The 22,465-nt window shown below is 35.0% G+C and overlaps 1 protein-coding gene across 1 annotated transcript; it reads right to left on the bottom strand.

Moving 5' to 3' along the window:
- Window positions 1-1,182: 1,182 nt before the first annotated feature.
- Window positions 1,183-20,490, bottom strand: LOC113235951 (trypsin delta-like). Its single transcript, XM_026471873.1, has 5 exons — window positions 20,385-20,490; window positions 19,488-19,695; window positions 7,579-7,685; window positions 3,711-3,895; window positions 1,183-2,612 (listed from the first exon to the last, which is right to left on the bottom strand). The coding sequence occupies exons 1-5, from the start codon at window positions 20,488-20,490 to the stop codon at window positions 2,463-2,465; spliced, it is 756 nt and encodes a 251-aa protein (XP_026327658.1). The 3' UTR covers window positions 1,183-2,462.
- Between the last annotated feature and the right edge of the window lie 1,975 nt (window positions 20,491-22,465).

Here is a 22,465-nt window from a genome sequence, read left to right as displayed (position 1 = left end):
ATATATATATATATATATATATATATATATATATATATATAAACAAAAGGATATGGACTGACAAATGAATGAGCGTTATTCAAGTAGTTCGTAATAGGCTCACTAGATGGCGCTAAATGTTCTAAGTAAAATACAATCACGTCTTATTTTTAAATGAACTCCTGGGGGCCTACTATGAGCTTATATCTACCCAGCCAAGTTCCATGCAATTCACTTGACTTGGTAAAACTGAATTGCTTAAATTTGTATCATGACCTACACAAGTTGAACGGGAATGGCATGACAGGATAATGAGTTTTATTTTTTAAACGTTAATTATTGTCTCTGCCTGACTAATTGACATCTAACAAGAACGAAATGGAACTACGTACCAAATCATTTAAAAGAAATAGACAGATGTACTATCCTGGGAGCGTTCAAGCATTATTAATCGATTGTGTTCAAAATGAGAATAATTATATTTTTTTATTAATTTTATCATTGATTATACCATGACTATACCTACTACGTTGTTTTGTCATATCGGCAACTTTTCAGTCATACTTTACAATTTGTCGTACGACAAAACTACATGTCATGTCTTGTCATTATCATTGAAATTAACAAGGTGGGTTTGTAATTTGATAACATAATTGGAACGTATCTTGTGTTCGTACGTTTTCATTGATAGCATTAAAATCAAATTTGACACTGTTTATCATTGACTATAATTATTGTAAGTCAATGCTGTTTATACATTGACTTACAAATAAATGGACGACGGGTCTAATACAAAAACCACGAAAAAAATGTCCCAAGTCAACCTATTCGAAATTTAAATTGTTATGTCATCGCAGTATCGCGCTGTCCGTAGAACAAATGAAGACTAAAGCGGAGTGTCGCGCTCTGTATACGATTTTAGCGCCTTACAAGTGCGGACACTTTTTAGCGCGGACCCGACGTCCATATAATTGTAAGTCAATGTGTTTATAAGTTATTTTACGATTTTCAGCAAACCAAATTATTTAAATGATTAAAATTCCATTTAAAAATTGCAATAACATTCATGCCAATAATTTATCAACAATACTTTAAAGATTGGGAACTCGAACAAAAATTTTCATAAAACGCTCAATAGTTAATAGTATTTATTTATTGAGAATTGGCTATATAGCTTAGAAAGCTGTGAAATAATTATGAAACTGAAAATAAAATAAAACTTAAACGAAATTTCTTAAAAATGTAACAAAATGTAAAAAAGTTAGTCACGGAGTAACTTTTTTTGAATTGCTTATTTTTACATATGAGACCGCCATTTGTATGGCAAATAACACGTCATGATCCGATTTTGCTATGAAAGAAAAGGTGAACGAATTTCGAATGGGGAACGTAAACTGCATGGACAGTGAATTGTTTTTGTGAGGTCATAGTACGAATTTGACAGGCAATCCAACTTACAGGCTTAAATAGGATTGCTCTAAGAGCTCATAGTAGGCCCCCTGATGTTTTATGTAATTTTATTTTTGACTTCAGGTTCGCTCATTAGCTTTTAAAACCCTTTGTAAATTGCCAGTCTTTGCTATTTGTTTCTGACCAATTTACTTAATTTCCATTTTGGGCTTTAATTTTTACGTAACACAAAAAAACACTGATAATTTATCGACTGATGAAACTTAAAAGTAAATAAACAGAAAAACGTTCGTTATCAACTGTTATATTTTTAACATATCCATATCACAGAGAAATTGATGGATGTGTACAGTCAAGGTCAAGGTGATCTGAATAGTTCAAAACTAAGAAGATATACAAAAGTAAATACTTAGTCACTTTATTATATGTACAGACATTTTTAGTTTGTTAGTTTAGATAATTTTGATGCTGACCGTACCTTGTAGACTCCGCCATCTTTACAATTTTCTATATTCCCTATTATAATGTGCAATATTTTGAAAAAAAAAAAAACTCAATAACGTTATTTTTTGTTATCAGGTTGTTATACATATAAATAATGTCAAGATTGAGCTATTGTTTCCTATGTGTAGCGTTATACTTTAAGAATGGTTGTCCATAGTTAAAATAAATTATGATTACATGTATCTTTCTCGTTTTTCTTAATACCTACTATTGTTCATAATTTCAAACAATGAAAAATATTTACTGCTACAATGGATACATACTTTACATACATAAAAATATTACAACAACTATCGATATGAAGATAAAAAGCGGATATTGGTAGTCATTTGTTATTTTTGCTACAGATTGTTCCTAGTAAATGTAAACAAATTACTATCGATCCTGGTGATGGTGGCGTCTAGATAAACTTCCAATATAACTTTAATGTTTATGTTAGTTTTTAAATTCTGCAACTTGGCCAATCTCCAAGTCTATTTTGTCAACTTTCACGTAGTATATTTATTTGGCAAAGTATAATAATTTTGATTAGTCATCTCTATAAAATTTCTGTTCCTACAGCGAGGGTTTTACCGTGTGGCCATAACCTTTTTTATCCATCCTAAATGCGCACCAACACTAGTGTACACTCCTGGTAAGTACGGCACGCCACAACTCTGGCCATAACTGCTGATGGCTTGTACTTCTTTGTTACAAATCATTGGGCTCCCCGAATCACCCTGTAAAAATTTTATCATGAAATAGGAAGTCGATTACAACAAAATTAGTAAAATAATGGCAAAACCACATGGCGACTTTTAGCAGTGATACAAACACGCGTTTGTGTATTGTATCGCGACAAAATTTAAAACTTTTTTGTTGTTTGTGTATCGCGACACTATTGTTTTGGTTTGGAGGTTATTGGAGGTTGCATCAACACCAATGCGCGATTGCGTCGATAGAGTCGCTCATATTTAATTATTAAAAACGTACGGCTATATCTTATACAATCAATATCAAAGAAAATAAAAATTAGTCAAATTCATTTAGTATAAAAAACATTTTACTAAATTTGACCAACTTTTGCTATCCCGATTTTTGTCTTCCAATGCAATGAAATGATCCTTCCACGGAATTGAGTTTATTAGCACTATAAAAAACTAATCAATTTTATTAATTTTTACGGACAACTCACGCGTGACCCAGAAATTTACTATGCCAAAATTGTTTTCAAAAAAAAAAGACAGACAGTTTCAATGTATCTCTATAGTTTCGGATTTACATATACATACAATGTTCCAGTAAAAAACTACTGCATAACGTTAAGGGGTTATAAAAAGACATTTTAAAAATGGAGCATGGTGCTAATGTCTATGTAGGCTACGTTTATAAGCCAGCCTTATATGTTTGAATAATACTAAATAGTAATTAGGCCGTATGTTGTCGGTACTATATATTTTTTTTCTTTTATTTTGCCAATTTTTCATGGGTCTGCACACAGAGTCTGCACCATGCTGCGCTTTAATCTGACAATAACATTTCTACTAATCATATTAACTATACTAATTAGAAAGACCACGAATTTATAACTTGTTTTCTAAAGAGATCTATGCCCATCCCAGTACGGGAAATAGTCGGATGTATGTTGTAAGGGTTGATACAAGTTCGGCTTTTTTGTTAGGAAGACGTTATTTTATGATCATAGAGTTGTTGATCCGTATTCTGTTCGAACGTGCCAGTTGACTTGCTTGGTTAAAACATGAGCAATACAAAACCTATTAATGCTAATACATGTATATAGTTTTCAGGGGCAAAAGTGGCTATCAGGTTATATTTACCTGGCAAGAATCGGCACCTTCTCCAACGGCGCACATCATGCCGTCATTGTAATTTGGAGCTATAGGGCCTAATATTAGGGTGCAATAATCCAAAGACGCGATGTTAACCTTTGCAGCCAGCAGAGTCTTTGATGTCTCCGTCGAGTTGGGGTCCTCTGTACCGTAGCCATATATAAAGCACTCTCCTGAAATTATACTTTTTTTTAACAATTTTCTTTAGCTTTGTTATATTTTAATTTCGTATTCGATTTTTAACAATTTCTAGACAATTTCCCATTACCCAATTAAAAAGTCAATTATCTACTTTTGAACGCTGAAAGAATTAATTATTTTTTTCCTCAATCCAGAGGGTTTGAGTATATACAATATTGCGGCTGCATGCGCGCCAAGACATATTACGAATAAGTAATGTAAGGGTAATACTGTCTGAAGTGACCGAATTTGTGCAACAAATAGCGATTGGGAAAGTATACAAATATATCAAACATAATATCACAAAATTAGTCGCAATAAACCTATCTACGCATTCAAAGTTCGTAAATATAATTATGCACTTGAAAATGTATAGTTTTGTCAAGTAAAAATATATCTTCACATGGCGAGTAAACTAGCCAAGTTAAGGCGCAGTAAACTAGCCAAGTTAAGGTGCCTACAGAATTATTCGATTGTTGACGATCGTTCCTATCACCTGTTGGCGATGACCAAATATCAGGGTTAAAAATCGACCAAATTTGTATTTGCAACTACGCCTAATTTAAATTCCACACTGTCGATCGACAAAAAATACGTTGTCGATCGTCTGTTGCTTACACATCTACTCGATTTTGTTTGATCACACGTGTCCATCATCAAAAAATCGAACAAATCTGTAGCCCCTTCTTTTCTATACCCAATTGGCACCTTTGAAGATTTTATGCTATCAACAATTTTTCTTTTTTAATGTCTTAAACCCTGAAAATAGTAGATTGTGCAACAAGTGCATAAAACGCGTCATTTTTCCCCAGACGAGTATGTCAAATGGGTGTATACTTAAATCGAGGGTAAAATGAGTTTTATGAACGAGTTATATACTCTGCTTTTCACTTCGATTGCGAGGAAATTAAACAGCAATATTACAAATCGACGATTATTTAATTAAAATTGAATGTAAAATTACAACAGTTGGACATATTTAATGTGATGGTTTTTTATTTTATGCACTAGAGCATAAAATCCTATTTTATGCAGTCTACACCCAGCATAAATACGAACTTTAAGAGCATGAGAAGTGAAAAATAAAACGTCATTCAAAATATACCTATTTTTTTTCCCACCCTCTAAGACTATAGAGCATAGAGGATCGAAAAAAATATTATAGAAAGTTTGCAAAGCGTCAAGTCTAGGAATTGTCGTATGTTTATAAAATATAAAAGACTTATTTCTAATGTTTTGCCAGAAAAGCCTTGAATATTTTGATGTACTACTTGGAAACGATTAGACTTTTCTGTTGTCGTGTTTTTCAGTTTAAATTATGGTTAGTAAAAAGTATACTGTTGCTACTTAAACTAGGAGCATTGTCGTGGAACTGTGTTATATCTTCTATAACAGCGTCCTTAATATTAAAAGATAGCAAACTAGCTATATGTCTTAGATACCTTAGGGGTAAAAGTAAATTATCCTCCAAAAGTTTGAAGTTCCTTACGAACTTATTAATGTCAAACGTTCTCGTTGTTTTGAAATTGGATCTTTCTTCATGTCAAAATTTTTAGTTGCTTACAATGTCTATGATTACAGTTCATGTTCTACAGGGTTCAATAAAAAAGCCTGATTAACCTATACTGGGTTTGTGTTGAGTTTCTTTTTAAGTATATAAGATGATTTTATTGGTGCAGAGTATATTTTATAAAATTTAGGTTATATAACCTATTTTTTTAGGTTATATATTCCTTACTTACATATATATGTAAGTAAGGAATAGGCAAAAACATAGGGTAGGTACCTAATGTTGAATTCGTCCTAGATTAATTAATTTTGACGCCCTTTTCTTGATATGTTTCCTCAAGTGCATAAGGTAAGAAGCCCAGTAAATATAAAAATACGGTTGAGAAATCAACGGTGAGGTATTAAAATCTTACACAAATAATGTAGGAAGAGTTTTCTAAATCTATTGTATAATAATACTACAACGACATTTTGTCGGTTAGGTATATACGAGTATAATTTGTTATGTTCTCACCAAATTACCCCCACCTCAGTACCTTACTCTGTGTTTAATACACTATACAGGTAGGTCCCTTTGTCGAGTACGGGACTCCACTAAAGAGAGGGTTTCTTCTAGTTCACCGTGCTGATCTAAGTTGTTTCACAACTTCACTTCGAAAAGTTTTAACAACCTTATTAGGTTCTATCACTATGTTTTAGTTTACCTTCTATCAAGTGATAATTTAAACCAAACTACACGTTTTACGCCCGTTATAGGGGGTCTACTCACGTTTTTCGTCCAATATCCGTCCGAAACAATTAGGGGAGAAGCACCAAATATCGGATACTTTTGTTTAAAAAATTTAAAAAAATACCAATCAAAGCTTAAAACAGCTTTAAATTTAACCTTAAAGTAGTCTTTATTATAAGATTTATTAGAAATAATACCAATTCTTCATATTCTAATTAAATGTTTCAAGTTACAGTACGTTTTATAAAAAAAGGGAAATTAATGAATTTCAAAAGGTTGCCTAAATTCAGATAACCGGTTTTACGGTCCCACAAATATTTTTTGTGAATACGATATTAGGTGACAATAATTATAATAAATGAAACTAATCAAACAATTTGTTAATTTGTATTTATTAGCAATAATCAGACTTGTAATCAATCTTTGATTGACTAATTAGGAACTTAAACATAAAATAAATTAACTTGTATCTATTAGAGATCCAAAAGGAACTTTAACATTCTTCAAAAATACAATACGCTCAAACATAAAAAAACTATATTGAACTTAAATATATTAGGTTTTTTTATAGAACATGAAAAAATATATTAATTGCATGTATGAAAAGCTTTGAAGTTCTCATGCAAAAAAGTATTCTAATAGCAGATATCCAATATTAGGCTCGCGTAGGTATTAAGATTTCACAAAGCATAAAAAATTTATTACAACATAGTAAATATTATCGGTTTCAAAATATTTAGGCATTTATTTGTATTAATAGATGCTAGACTTCATAAACCTACTATACCTACTAAACCTAGCATTTGCAATGAGAATTTGTACTTATCCTGACGAAAACAACACTTTTTCATAGAATAATATATTATTTTGTATTGGAAAAAAGTAACGTGGTTTCACTGTTCTGCCATTTTCTTAACTAATAGTCTAGTCAGAGGATTTTTTTACAGTGGCGCCATTTTATAGTTGGCTTTTAAAACATAAAAAATAGAGGGCACTATAGAAAAAAAAGAGATAGTACACTATCCGAAATTAGCAACTATTCGATATCTTAGACTTCTCAGAGAATGGAAAAAATCCGGTATACGGTGCTTTTCCCCTGCTGTCAAATAAGTAATACTCGACCAAATTAAAACACAATGTCAAGTATGAAGCTTCATTTGCATCATGCGTCTTTTAATTTGCTCGAGTACCTATTACTTATTTAACAGTAATTTTTTCGGACGGAGTACTGTTTGAAAAAGCAAATTAGTATATGCGATTGAGATACCAAAAAATAGGTTCATTTCCTTTGTGTCACAATTGAGAAAATCTAAGAACTGATATAAACTACTCGTGTTTAAAAATCTAATTCGGATCAGAAAAAATATGAATAAAACTCAGTCCTCCCGTATTAGGCACGAGCGTTCTCCCGATCCAACTATGCATCGCTCAACACACCTGATATCCCGAAAAATGAGACCGGTAACATGTCGTCATCTAGCCAGGTTACATCGTCTAAATGGAGTGATATCCGTAGCACAGCGATATCGTGCGCATCCGAACGCCTGAAACCACAAAAGTTGTAATACGTTAGTAAAGTAGGTTAAATAATATTGTATTTATTTATTTAAACTTTATTGCACACAAAGTAGTACAAATGGCGGACTTAATGCCATTAGGCATTCTCTACCAGTCAACCGGAGAGCTGAGTTCAGATTAAACAATAGGGGTGCATAAAATGACAAAATAAAAAGTGATAAATTACGCACAAATAAAAAAATTTAAATAAATATGATATGATACATTTACACAAAATGTAAAATATACATATGATATATAACATATAATACACAACTATCAGTTTAATGTGAAACAGATTGATGATACTCCAACGTGAAGTTGCGGACTAATTGCTTGAAAGTTAGCTTATTCGGCGCATTTTGAATATGGGGTGGCAGAGCGTTCCAAAGTCGTATTCTCTGAAGTATAAATGAGTTGGAAACAAAACCAGTATGGTGAGGAGGAATGGGAAGAGTCAAAATTGCTATTTGAGCGAAGATTGCGGTTATGGGATGCATCCGAATATTGAAATTTACTTTTCAAATATTCAGACGCACATTTAATCGTTAATGATAGAAAAAAGAGTGGAGAGCATTCTCTAATCACGACTCTGGCGAATCGTAATATGTATACAAAGTATATATATGTATATTATAAAGTAAGCAGTAGAGCTCCTTGCGTAACAGTTCCTCCAGAGAAGTACTGCCACTTTACCTACTTTCTGCCGACAAACAGTCATATGGGCATTACTGTCAGCGTTTCGGTTTTGAAGGATAAATGGCAAATGCTATTGTATTATTAATAAATCTAAAATGTACGATCCATAATGTCTTAATGAAGGGCCAGGTAGAACTCGAACTTTTACTCTTCTGGCGTGACATGCAAGCATTGTTCCAACAGTCTATAATCGTAGCATACAATCATAGAGCAATCATACAATTGTCACGCAGGTCTGGCGTAATAATGATAGAAAAGCTCATATGAATTTCTTGTAGAAAGAATTAATAGGAAAGTAGGGACTTTTCCTTTGGGAAGGAAAAGGAGAAGAAAGGCTGTGACAAAAACAATGATATAAAGACAGGCACAATAATATAAAAACATTCGCTACAGATTAGACATAAAAGTAAGTGAACTTACCCCGAAAGGGCATTTAATAAGCAGATAGGTTTACATGATTGGAGATCACGTCGTTTCTCTCCGAGAATTTTGGTGAGAGTTGATGGGAGTGATGACGGAACGGAGCAAAGTAATAATGACGAAGAAAAGAATTAGAGAGCTATTCAAAATTTGAAAAGTAAGTGGCCAGGAACCAGAGAAAAGAGTGATAAAAAGGTGGGATGACGATCGATGCAAGAGGTCGCATTGTCACACAATAGTTCCATGCACGTTCCATGATAGTACCATACCATAAAGATTATAGCTCGAGTTTATATATACTGCTTTGTATTATGGGGGAATTGTGCTGACATTGATAAAGCCTTTGTACTACAGAAGAAATGTGTGAGAGCGATTTGCCAAGTCGAACCCTGTATCAAATCATGTAGACCTTTATTCAAGCAGTTCACTCGTCCTACTCTTTATTCAAGCAGGTTACTCATCCTACCCTCCATGTACATTACATTTACAGTTACAGTTACATTTACAGTACATTCTTACAGTTTAGATGAATTTCTCATTTATAAATTTATTTAAATTATTATGATCAGAATACATTAAATATTGTAAATTAAACTTTATATCGTAATTCACATAAATAATGACAAAAATTTACATGAATTAATAAATAATAAAGATAGATAATAGAATAATTGTCTTTATTGGAACGACTGCTATGATGTAATATTGTAAAATTTTGCATGTTAGAAATGGTGCAACACGCTTGTACTTATGAGGCCAAGTATTATGCACTTTTACCATCACCAATATCGTGTTTGCTTGCAAATAAACCATTTTCATTTCATTATATTTTCTTGTTTTTGTGACAACTGACTGTAAATCTATTCTATAAATTCTAGTATTGTTTTACTTAACGGTCCTTTTTTGACGCATTTACTAAATAGGTATACGTAAGACCAACAAGCTCTATTATTAATATGTAATTATTAATAATTAGGTACGTCTAATTTTAGTCCGACTGTTTGTATCAGAAGGATCAGTTTGTATCAGAAGGATCAGTTTGTATCAGAAGGATCAGTTTTAAATACAAATCAATAACACTTTTAACAGATTTCAATTTCCTTAAAATAAAACCAATTATAATTCCGTCCAAACATGATCACCTGACGAGTCGACAAGAAAATGACGAAATCCCGTTACAGTGACATTCTTTACATTCTAATGCTGAAGTGGCCAGTGATAATTTAACGGTTTCAGAAGATAACGCTGAAGAGGTTTTAATCAGTAAGTGGTATTGTTATTAACGTAGTAACTAATTTGTTATCTCAAATGTCTAAAAATTGAACATAGACTTATTGTGATTATCTAACTTCTAAAATATTATAATGATACAATTAATTGGCTCTAAAGGTCTCCGTTCCTAATTGTTAGCATTCTGTATAAATACACCGTGTAATACAGAATGTAGTAGCAGTAGAGCTCCTTGTGAAAGAGGTCGTTCAGGTTCGTCCAGGGTAGTACTGCCACCTTACCTATTTCTGCCGCCAAGCAGTAATGCCAGCATTACTGCGTTCCGGTTTTGAAGGGTAAGGGGTGTGATGTAATCTGTCTATGCTTAGTTGTCATAGAATGTCTGCCTCTGCCTCTGTGGCCGAACGGTTACCATGCCGGACTGCCACGCAGAGGTCCCAGGTTCGATTCCCGGGCCGGGAGAAATATTTGTATGGCCTACATTTATTTCTCTCGTGAGTTTGGGTGTAATTTGTGGTTGTCTATGTGTGTCCATGGCACCCGCGACACAGGGTTTCCCAAGTGCGGGGCTATGTTGAGTGTGTGCGTTAAAAAAAAAAAAATGTCATATTCTCCTACCTAAAATTTAATCATGTTTCTTTTGAGTTCATTAAAGTCTTATTTCTTCAAAGGTTTATTCTTTTCTTTTCGTTTATTCTTTCTTGTTTATGCGCTTTTCACGTAAAACGCGTTTTGGTTTGACGCTTAAAAAGTCGTTTAGAAAAACGTTTAAGCGCATAGACCCTATAGAGCTCCTATACAGCTTTTTAAACATAAATGTTTAAAAAAGCTTGCAACGTTATGTTGAATTAATTTGTTTAGGAATCATAGATGGCGTTACTTGAAATTTAGGTACGTTTTAAAAAATGAAATTGTTGAGTATCTATAGAACTGACCAGTGACCAACGCTTACGCTTAAAATAAAAAGCGTGCTTATGCGTTTATTTTAAAAAGCAGAATTTTTTAAGTGCTTTTCGTTTAAACGCCCACCTCTACAAGTAAATACTAATACCTTATCTGATTTGCTTAATGCTCTCGGACACCCGGGGGTAACACGACTGACACACTACGTTAGAAGCAACAATTTACCTAGTTCTGTGAATGATACAAGGTCTGTAATTTCATCGTGTAAAATATGCGCAGAAATTAAACCGAGAATCTTTAAAGGTGAAGGAAACCTTATCAAAGCAACTGCACGATTTGAACGACTAAGCATCGATTTTAAGGGGCCAATTCCCTCTAACACTAAAAATAAATATATTCTGACAATAATTGACGAATATTCTCGATTCCCATTCGCTTATCCTTGTGCAGACGTAGAGTCTGTAATCAAATGCTTAAGGGATATTTTCTTCATGTTTGGAACTCCACTTTCCGCATCCGCGTCAGAACGTCTTCAAAATTTTTGTTATATCTGGGTATAGTATCAAGCCGAACTACTCCATATAACCCACAAGGAAATGGACAAGTAGAGCGACTGAACGAGACATTATGGAGGACGATCATTGACTTACAAATAAATGGACGACGGGTCTAATACAAAAACCACGAAAAAAATGTCCCAAGTCAACCTATTTAAACGTAGTGACATGTAAAGGAATATGAAAAAGCTAAAACGTTGAATTTAAATTGTAATGTCATCGCAGTACTGTCTAATTTTACTTGCTTCGCTGGCAGAAGAAACAAACGAAGACTATAGCGTGAATGACGCTCTGTATACGATTTTAACGCCCTATAAGTTCGGACACTTTTTAGCGCGGACCCGACGTCCATATAATTGTAAGTCAATGAGGACGATACAGTTGTTTATAAAATCGAAATATTTGGAAGCAACATATTGGGGGTCTTACAGGAGGCTTTAAATTCCATTCGTTCGCTGTTGTGCACAGCAACGAAATGCACGCCTCGTGAGCGTCTATTTCAGAACCCACGTTGATCAATGAATGGGCAATCTATGCCGACGTGGCTAGCAAATCCAGGACCAGTCTTAATGAAGAAAAATATTCGTAACTCGAAATATGATCCTCTGTATATGATCCTGAGTAAGGCATAATCATAGTATAATAAGAGCACGTAGGGCAACGCCCGCCTGTTCGCCGCGTAAATGCCTACATTTCGCCCAGAGCGTAAGGTTGTTACCTTATTATTTTAGTGTAAACATAATTTGAAAACATTAAAGTGCTCATCACAATATTCGCGTGCTATATTGAAATAACCTTCTTTAAATGCAGTAGGTACTTACGTGATTTTATACCAGGTTCGCGGATTGGTATCTTGATTATGGAGTTTGATTATAAAATAGAAATGAAATGCTGAACAATTCTGAATTTGAGGTACTCTTGTTCAATCTACAACAAACACAGCAATCGACACGTTCACTATTTGATGTCATTTTTTAAACACCGAGTGACCGCTTTAATTCTATAATTGAATAGCGCATGTGACGACACGTTCTATGCAACGTGAGTGCATCGCGAGATTATGCGAATGCGTCCGTACAAGTCGCGCTGCTACGTTTGTATGGAGTTGCTATACTTGTCGTATTATACTACGGTAGGGGATGGGGTCCTACCTATGGTAGGGTCGGGCTCGGCCTGCGGCGCGTGGTCGGTTTCAGTTTACGGGGTGTGCTCATGTTCTTCGGTGGCACAGCAGTTAGTACTATGGGCGCTTGATGAGGAGGTCGATTCCCAATTTATGCCAATTTAAGAAACGAACATTTCTAAGTTGGTTTTTGTCTGAGTATTCTGGGTTATCGTTGTTTTGGTGTTCATAGTACAGGAAATTCGGCAATAGTTTGGCATTTTTTCCCCCTAAATACTGCTCTTTGGCATAGCTTTCAAGAAAATGAAATTTAACATAGAGATGGTTGAGATACAGCAACGCATGAGATACAATAAGTATCTCATTTCCACTACATCGGGAAGCATGCTTTACATTTTTACAATTGTGAAATCTTCTACTCGTAATCTATTATGTCTCCGTACATTACCTCCATTTGATGGCGTGCGGACGCTTCGAGCTTCGCCCTCCGCGGACCTCGGCCTCCGGCCTCGGCACTTATGGCTTTGTTTTAAAAAAAATTAAATAGCTCTTTAATGGCGGCCATATTTAAAAATTTCAAAAATATGTTTTGACCACTAATTATTATCAAACTATCTTAGAAATCTTTTCGTGCCAATTTTCAGTCCAAGCAAAGCAAGTTTTTTCAATATCCATTTACATAAAAAATTACGGCTATATCGAAAAATGGCAGAAACAAATTTTTTTACCCCAAATTGTGATTGAAGCCATGCCATTTTTAGTCGAATTAGAAGAATTTTTTATCTACCGCCAATAGAGTTTGAATGGCAGCCATATTGAAAAATGGCGAAAAATAAATTTTGACCGCTAATTATTATTAAACACTCATAGAGACCCCGACATGTCCATTTTTAACCGAATTAGAGCAAACTTTTATATGGCGCTAAAAAAGTTTGTATAGCAGTCATATTGAAAAAATGCGAAAAATAAATTTCGACCGCAAATTATTATCAAACACCTATAGAGATCCCCTACAAATCGATTTTCAGTTGAATTAGAGCTAATTTTTATTAGTTGTTGAATGGCGGCCATGTTAAAAAATGGCGTAAAACCATTTTTGATCACAAATTATTATCAAGCACTCCTAGAAACCCACACATGCCAATTTTCAAAGGGATCAGAGCATTTTTTTTTCTGCAGCCAACGAACGCTTCTATGGCGGCCATATTTGAAAATGGCGAAAAACCAATTTTGACCACAATTTATTATTCGGCACTTCTAGATAGACTCCGCATGCCAATTTTCAGCCGAATTAGAGCAAGTCCGTTTCGGCAGCCACTTTTGACGAAAAAAACGCTTACGTCAGATAAAGTTTCTTTTCGCCGTATTAAAAAATGGCGAAAAGAAACTTTTGACCCCAAATTAAGGTTAAGGACTCCTAAAGACACCCTTACTAATACGCATACCAATTTTCAGCCGGATCGAAGCAAGATTTTCTTCGGCCGCCATTTTGAATTCGCCATCTTGTTTTTTTTAACTCAGGCAGACCACTATTAATCTCTATGACATTCCTTCGAGCACCTCCTACCTATCTCTAATAGTTTCCGTGATAGGAGACTTTGAAATTTGTATAGTGGCATTCTTATTTATTTGAATTTCGAACATTTTTTACTTCCGACGGAAATTGACCAGGGTGTACCTCATAAAAGTGCACAAATATTCCCTCCATATATTATAGTTTTTGCAGGCCGTTGATCACTCTTTCATATTTACCACATTTAGGTCTTCTCATATTTGATTCTTTGCTTTGGAATCTATTCGCGTACAACTGTATAAATATCATTTTTCCACTATATCAAAGTCAAAGTCAAAGTCAAAGATGATTTATTCCATAGGTAAAATAAATTTACACTTGAAAACGTCACATTTAAGGTACTGCTCGTTCACTACGCTGACCTCCCTGAGAAGAACGAGCAAGAAACTCTAGGGATTGCTCTTTTCAAATAAACTTAAATGCTATGGAATACATTTTGAATCAAATTTGTGTGGATTCTGGAGCCATGTCGTCTTTCCATACATCTTTATCTAACACGTAGTCGTCAATTTTGTAATATGATTTTTCGATCAAAATATTTTTAATGTAGTTTTTAAACTTAGGAAATGATAAACTTAATATATGCTCCGGAATCTTATTGTAAAAACGTATACAGTTCCCCATAAAAGAGTTGTTTACCCTGGTTAAACGAAATCGTGGTACCATGAGTTTGGACTTAGCTCTAAGGTTAATATTATGGATATCTTCTTTCTTATTGAAATTATGTATATTTTTACGGGCATATAAAATATTTGAGTAAATGTACTGTGATGCCACAGTCATGATACCAGTCTCCTTAAACTTTTCTCTGAGAGATACCCGAGAGCCTAGACGGTACACAGAACGAATCGCTCGTTTTTGCAATACAAATATGGTTTGAATATCTGCCGCTTTACCCCACATGAGAATCCCGTAGGACATTATACTATGGAAGTAACTAAAGTAAACTAGTCTAGCAGTACTAACATCGGTAAGCTCACGTATTCTGCGGACTGCGTATGCAGCGGAGCTTAATCTGCTGGCCAGTGACGATATATGTGGAAACCACTGAAGTTTACTATCTAAGGTCACTCCCAAGAAGACTGCTTTATTAACAAGGTCTAACTTTTCTCCGTTTATTTCTATGCTTTGACTAGTCGATTTTACGTTAGGTAATTCAAATTTAACACATTTTGTCTTCTTGGCATTAAGCAATAAATTGTTAGCATTAAACCAATAAACTACTTTAGAGAGGGTATCATTAATACGGTCATAGTTAATGTCATGTCTGTCTGTTTTAAAAATCAAGGATGTGTCATCAGCAAACAACACTATTATCGTGAAGTATGATTTTCTATTTCTATCAGTGAGTAAGAACTTGTAGCTTTATATAACTAGATGGCGTGTTTTGCGTGTCGGGCCGCTACAGAGGCCCGCGAGGGCTTTCTTTGTGTCTGGTGACAATATGGGAGTTGAACTTCATATTTCAGTAGAGAATTCTGTTTGTTTGACTTTGAGTGGGAATGGCGGCCATTTTGTTTTGCGAATTCTGTTTTTCTTTACTCCCGGTAGAAACTGCCCAAGGTGTGGAGCAACATTTGTTTGGATACCTTAGGGCTAAAACGTATACTTCGGTCGTGCAGCTGGGGTTCTACCTGATGAGGAGCACTTTTCGATGGTTTTGGTACTTTCTGTTACTCACCAAATCCACCCAACCATTATTCCCATACATCACTCTTATATACCCGCTCTTCTTCTGGGAGAAAATTGCTGGTCAAAAAACCGAAAATTCACTTGTATGGCGGCCATCTTGGCCAATTGTGGAATCCAAATTTCGTTCGCAGATACATACTGTGAGCATCCATACAGGACCGGATGTCAAATTTCATTAGGATCGGAACACTTTTATTTCGGGCCGCCATTTTGAATCCGCCATCTTGAAATTTTTTTGTTGCCTGCAAATCCTGCAGTTGGCTCGTACTATTATGTTCGACATTTGTTTGAGCGCCTCTTATCTATCTCCAACACTCGCCGAGATGTAGGCCTTGGAACATAGTGGACTGTGGAAAATGTATGGCGGCCATATTGGAAAATGGCGGAATAAAGAATTTGACCGCAAATTCGTATTACCGGCTCCCAAACATGGAAGAATATAAAATTTCAGCTAGATCGGAGCACCTTTTTGTCGGGCCGCCATCTTGGATCGGCCATTTTGAAAAAATAATTTCGGTAGCCAGTTAGCTCTTATCGCCCTCTACGATATTAGTTTGAACACGATCTACCTATCTCGAACCGTATCTCGGCTCCCAATATTTGTATGGCGGCCATTTTGTTTTTCGAATTTTGAATTTTTTCACTCTTGGTAGGAATTGCTCAGGGTGTGGATGAACATTTGTTTGGAGACTTTGGGTCACGACGTATATACTTTAGCCGGGCAGCAGGGGTCCTACCTGATGCGAAGCACGTTTCGAAGATTTCGTTGCTTTCTGATATTCAATAAGCCCGTCTGATTATAATTCGCATACTTTATTTTTACCCTCCCGCCCTCCTGCTGGGAGAAAAATGACGCCAAAGGACAGAAAATTCACATGCATGGCGGCCATCTTGGAAAATGGCAGAATCGAAAGTTTGAACATATATCCCCATACACCGGCGCATGCCAAATTTCAGCCGGATCGAACCACCTTTTTTTGGGGCCCCCATTTTGAGTCGGACATCTTGAAAAAATTTTGTCACTGGCAGTTGACCCCCACCGCCCTCTATGACATTTGGTCGAGCACTTCCCGCCTATCTCCAATACTCGCCGAGCTATAAGGCTCTGAAATTTGTATGGCGGCCTTCTTGTTTATTCGAATTTCCAATTTTTTTCACTTTCGGTAGAAACTGACCAAGATGGCTGTCAATTTTAGTTCGACGACCCTTCCGACAGGTATTTTATTATTTTTTTTCATTGGTCGTGCAACTAGAGTCCCACCTGATGCAGTCCATTTTTCGAAGGTTTCGGATTTTTCTGGTACTTACCGGAGCCATCCGATGACGACTACCGTACATAATTTTTACCCACCGCGACTCCTTCTGGGAGAACTATCATCTAAATCACTGGTTCAGTCAGTCAGTCAGTCAGTGGTAATCGAGCTATATATAGTATAATAATAATAATAATAACAATAAAAAAAATTAAAAATTAAAAAAAAATTAAAAATTTAAAAATTCAAAATTAATTTTTTAGGCCTTGGGAGAGGCGAGAGTTTAAAATAAATATGATAATAATAATAATAGTATAACATAATACCTAAAACCTTGCAAAATAGTTTTATTTTGGCTGGCTTGCTGGTGTAATGATTGAGTAATAAATATACCTAAATATATACATTATTGAAAAAATCTTAGTTGAAATTTGTATCTTAGCCGTTTATATAGCTTTCCAATATGTAGTTTAGCCAAGCAAATCGTTATTATTCGTACAAATATCGAACAGACACAAATAAAAATTCCTTCCATCCGGCTTGACTTATAAAAGACTTTTTCGCCAAACCGAAAGTCTTTTATAAGTCAAGCCGCTCTCCCATCGCTCGCTCGGGGCTAGCGCTATCTATGGGACATCTATAAAAGTGTTAACAGCTACCAGCGGCTGACAAGATAATAAATATCAATGAATGAAGATCATGGCAGTAAAAACATGCTATTCAATAACATAAATATTGCAAATAGATCGTCATTTTAAATCTTGAAAAATGTACATACTTACTACAATCTAGATTTGTAAATTTAAACGGAGTAAACAGTTCACAAATTTATTTCAACACCTCTCATGTAAATGACACATTAGAAAAGCGCCTCTGTAATCAGTCTAGCAACAATATTGCTCTATTTCGATTCTGCCGTCACCACTCGCCTCTCTTTTTATTTGCTACCGGGAATTCCGCGCGATCATTATGTGTGTCGGCAATCTGAAGGAATCTTTACGTGTATTACCGCTGATGAAAACAAAATTATTTAATATTTTGTTTTTGTTTTTAATTTTTTTTACCCATTCATTTCAGTTACTCCGTTTTCTGCCTCCTAAAATACAGGATCCCCTAGTTTACAAACGAGGATAACCTTGTTATTGTATAACTTCGACTTATAAAAATATTGTTAAAACATTAATATTATGAACCAAAATAACTTACTAAGGTATGGTACACAAAGGCCCAGAAAAACAGGGCTTTGCTACATATTTACTTTTGTGTAGCCTGTTTACAAGTATAGATAACGTTCTGTTCTTGATTTGTACATAAATTACTTTAAATATGTACTGAAAGCAATTGTAATTGTTAAGTATGCCTTTAACAATTATTTACTATCATTGTTTATACATTAAATTGAGAATACTTTATTAGCTTAATCTGAGTAAAATCTGGGTTACCATTATTATTTATATGTACAGAATGTCCGACATATTCAATTCTATGCTGCTTCCGATAAGAACGGTTCAATGACCAAAGTGTCAAACTTGTTGTGCTCTTCACTGTAGGATTGGTTTGGCGCACAGAACAATACATACAACAGAAGTGCTTAGTGGGCGTGGTACGTATGTCAACAGTATGCGGAGTTCTGCATACTTGAGCTCACTGAGCCTCAAGCCGCCATTTTCCCTTGTACATACGTTGTTTATACGATAATAAGTCGGAAGTCTCTGTGTCCATTAGTCAAATAAATTCATAATGTTATTTGATATAGATCTATCTACATACATTCCTGTGGATCATACTATTCACATTTGAACTCAGATGTAAAATTTCACATAAATACATAATTTGTTTCATGTAGTTCGTAGTAGTACTTCACACTTTAAGTAATAAAACTTTCATATTTTAATAAAAGCACTTTAGACATATGATCACAGGTGGCTTTATTACATCAAGGGTACGATCTTATAATACTATACTAGCTGTTGCCTGCGACTTCATCTGCGTGGAATAAGTACTTCGAATTTTCTTATTGGTTTTACGAATTTTTTTATTGGTTTTCCATTCAAAGTTTCATTCCCTATTTCACCCCCTTTAAGATTAATGTTTGTGATTTAGCTTCCAATCCTATCTATCTCTATACCAAAATTCATCAAAATTGATTCAGCGGTTTAGGCGTGAAAACGAAACAGACAGAGTAACTTTTGCATTTATAATATCAATATATAATAATAATATATAGTAATCTATTTCGGGATACATTTCTTTTCTTCTCGTTTGAAATCAGTCCCGTTTAAGATTTCAAATCTATTTTAGAAATAAAACTCCACCACCCATTAATAAACCAAACCTACTTATCATAAAGGTCATGCACAATTGTCTCCAGCACCCGGGCTGTGGGAGGATCTGAGCAGAAATTTCGCAGCTGAAGTTCGTACTGGTCTGCCGGGTGGCGTACACAATGAGCCGCTGTTATTGCAAAGTCTGGTGTCAAAATGTAGGCTCCGCATAGGTGCTGATGTGTAGACACATTTTGCAATGACGCCACTCGAGGTTGTGTACCTAGGAAATGGTAATAATAATATAGTCGATAACATATTTGTTTGGTGAAAGTTACAAACCTTTAATTATTATACGAAAGAGATAGGGAGTGCCACCTGTGTAAAATATTTGTTTGTGCGAAAACAGCCAAATTCGTGAAGGATTATAACGTTATTCTCTTATAAGAGGAGCTCCGTGCCCATTAGTGGGTGTGTGCTCATACTGTGTATTTAATTGTGGAAATCAAGATGATGATACAGTTTTATTTGTTAAATTATCTTCAATAATCTAAGATACTATTTTAAAAGTACGCTATCTCTGTGTACCACAAACTTATGCATAATGGTTTTTCTGAGAAAAATATCTATTTAATGCACGCGAGAACCACATTATCATGGCATCTTCATTCGTAATGAGGACTTTCGCGGTAATATTTTTGTAAATATATGAATATTTGGTACGAATCAAGTTTCTAGGTTTTTGCGGTTGTTACACATAGGAAATGAAACTAAGTATTTTTTCAAATCTAAATCGCGTATATTTGGTTTTTCCGAGACCATGAGACCTGTAAAGGACCAGAAACGTTGATTTGGTTGAAAAAAAAAACAAATATATACGTGATTGAAATTCGAAAAAAAAGTTTTATTTCTTATTTGATATGAATGTTTTCAAAAACGAGAATATAACGATTTTATATAAAAGTTTTATACCACATTCAACTTCTGCACCCCCAACCACCCTTTTAACCCTTCCGCATTCCGCCCAAAAACACAGATTTGCCACTATTACACATGTCGCTAAAAATTTATTATACATTTGAAGCACTTTTACCGATCATTATCAGTAAACTACTAAAGATAATGAAAAATTATTTCATATTTGAAAATGTATTGTTGAAAATCATGACGCAATAAATAACTTTGTATGAACAAGTGTTAATATGAGCATTACGAAAAATTATTTATACATATATCCTACCTGCTAGGAACTACTGGGTATTCTGAACATGCATACGTTTCTATAAAATTTGCCATTCACGAGTATTATAAACAGTGAAACAAAAACTTTACACTTATATAGCTTCCGCGTACTTTGATGACAAAAATGTCATATGGTAGTGACTCCTGTAACGCTTGCCGGTAGTCTCGATCTATGATGTTTGAAATAAATACTGTTAATGATAAATGTGTACAAAATTGTATTTACAAGAAACATCCCTTAAAGTTTCTTGTTCATTCTTGTCAGGGCAATCTGCGTTACGAATGAGCAGTAGAGTTTAAATCAATGTGACGATTTCAAGTGTAAATGTTCATCTTTGAAATATACTATTTGAGTTTGAGTTTGAAGATAGCTGCCAAAGCTGGATCTCAACTGTGGTCCATTTTTTTTTGGATATAATTTTGTAGAAAGAATCAGCGCTTGAATCCATCTTAGATCGTATGGATCTGCAATTTCCCAAGGTCGCCAATAAGTAGTTGAATCCGGAACTCCCGGTACTTTTGTGTTTTTAATTTTTCAGCTATGCAGCCAGCTTTCACAGTGGTATTTAGGGGGAACGGGATAAGGCTAATATATCGATGTATGTATGTGGCGTCACGCATTTTTCTCGATCCATAAATATACATGGTATAAAGGTAATATCATTGCGTCGGGGCGTTTAACGTCGACTCGCGATATGCTACTGGGTTAATATAGCGAGCGCGTTTATTTATGCTAACGACTCGAACCCGACCCGATGGGCTGCGTGCCGTTAGGTGCGACCGGGCTCAACTGCCAGACAGGACCGTGTAGTCCTAGTGCACTTACGTCTATACTGCAGGGGCGCCAAGGCGAAGACAAGCTGCTATGGAATATGGGTGCTCCTGAAGGCAAAGGTTCTTTGGTAATATAATATATAAGTGAAATTTCGTATATCATTGCGATTGATGTTTATTATTACGACCATTACGACAGATAAAATTGACAGATATTTGAATATGCGAACCTTTGGAGTAGTTCAGTATTGTAATGTCCAAGAAATATAGAGAATTGTATATATTTATTTAATAGGAAACCTCCACATTTTTGTGTCGTTTTACTTACTTGTTTATAAGGCGAAATATCACTCAGATTTGTCAGTATTTACGAATATTTCAACGACTGATGTTTGAAACAGGTAGTCGAAAAGTAGACTAAATAAATATTTACGTATTTTTTGGAAGTACTTACACTAGGTAAGCTACTCGTGCGATAACTCACGCATTGTATCAGATAATTCAAACAATTCTTTTCATCAAAACAAACCCAGCACGCATTCTACTTTTGCATTAAAATGAAGGTAACTTCTTTGAGTTTTCAGAGTAAGTAGCCACTCATAATAAAATTAGATAGTAAAAGGTCACGAGATAATTTAATATGAGCGCACGGAAACATAGTGTTGACAATAAATCTTATCCTTAAGCTTTTAATTGAACGCTTTTCGGTGCCAACTCGTGCTACGACATAAAATTTAAACAACATTTAATGGGTGTGGTGTAGGTGCAACTCGTTTTCGTGTCTTCTTTAATAAGAAACAGTACCATAAATCACACTCTATGTAAAGACGGACCATTTCAAATTAGTATCAGGCATAGGTATGCAGCGTTGAGTGCGCTTAAAATATCTCATGTCTATAATTATTTAGTGTTATTGTTGTGGGTAGCGTGTGATGCCAAAACGTAGCGACAACAGACAGGTGGGAGCGGGCAGCGGGCAGCGGGCAAGTCGTGCTCTCGAGATAGGTTTATGTAACGCGAGGGAACGAGCGGAGCGC

This window comes from Hyposmocoma kahamanoa, unplaced genomic scaffold (assembly GCF_003589595.1).
Source record: "Hyposmocoma kahamanoa isolate Upper Pololo Valley unplaced genomic scaffold, ASM358959v1 88, whole genome shotgun sequence".
Taxonomy (NCBI): Eukaryota; Metazoa; Arthropoda; class Insecta; order Lepidoptera; family Cosmopterigidae; genus Hyposmocoma; species Hyposmocoma kahamanoa.
This window is presented reverse-complemented; position numbering and strand designations above follow the sequence as displayed.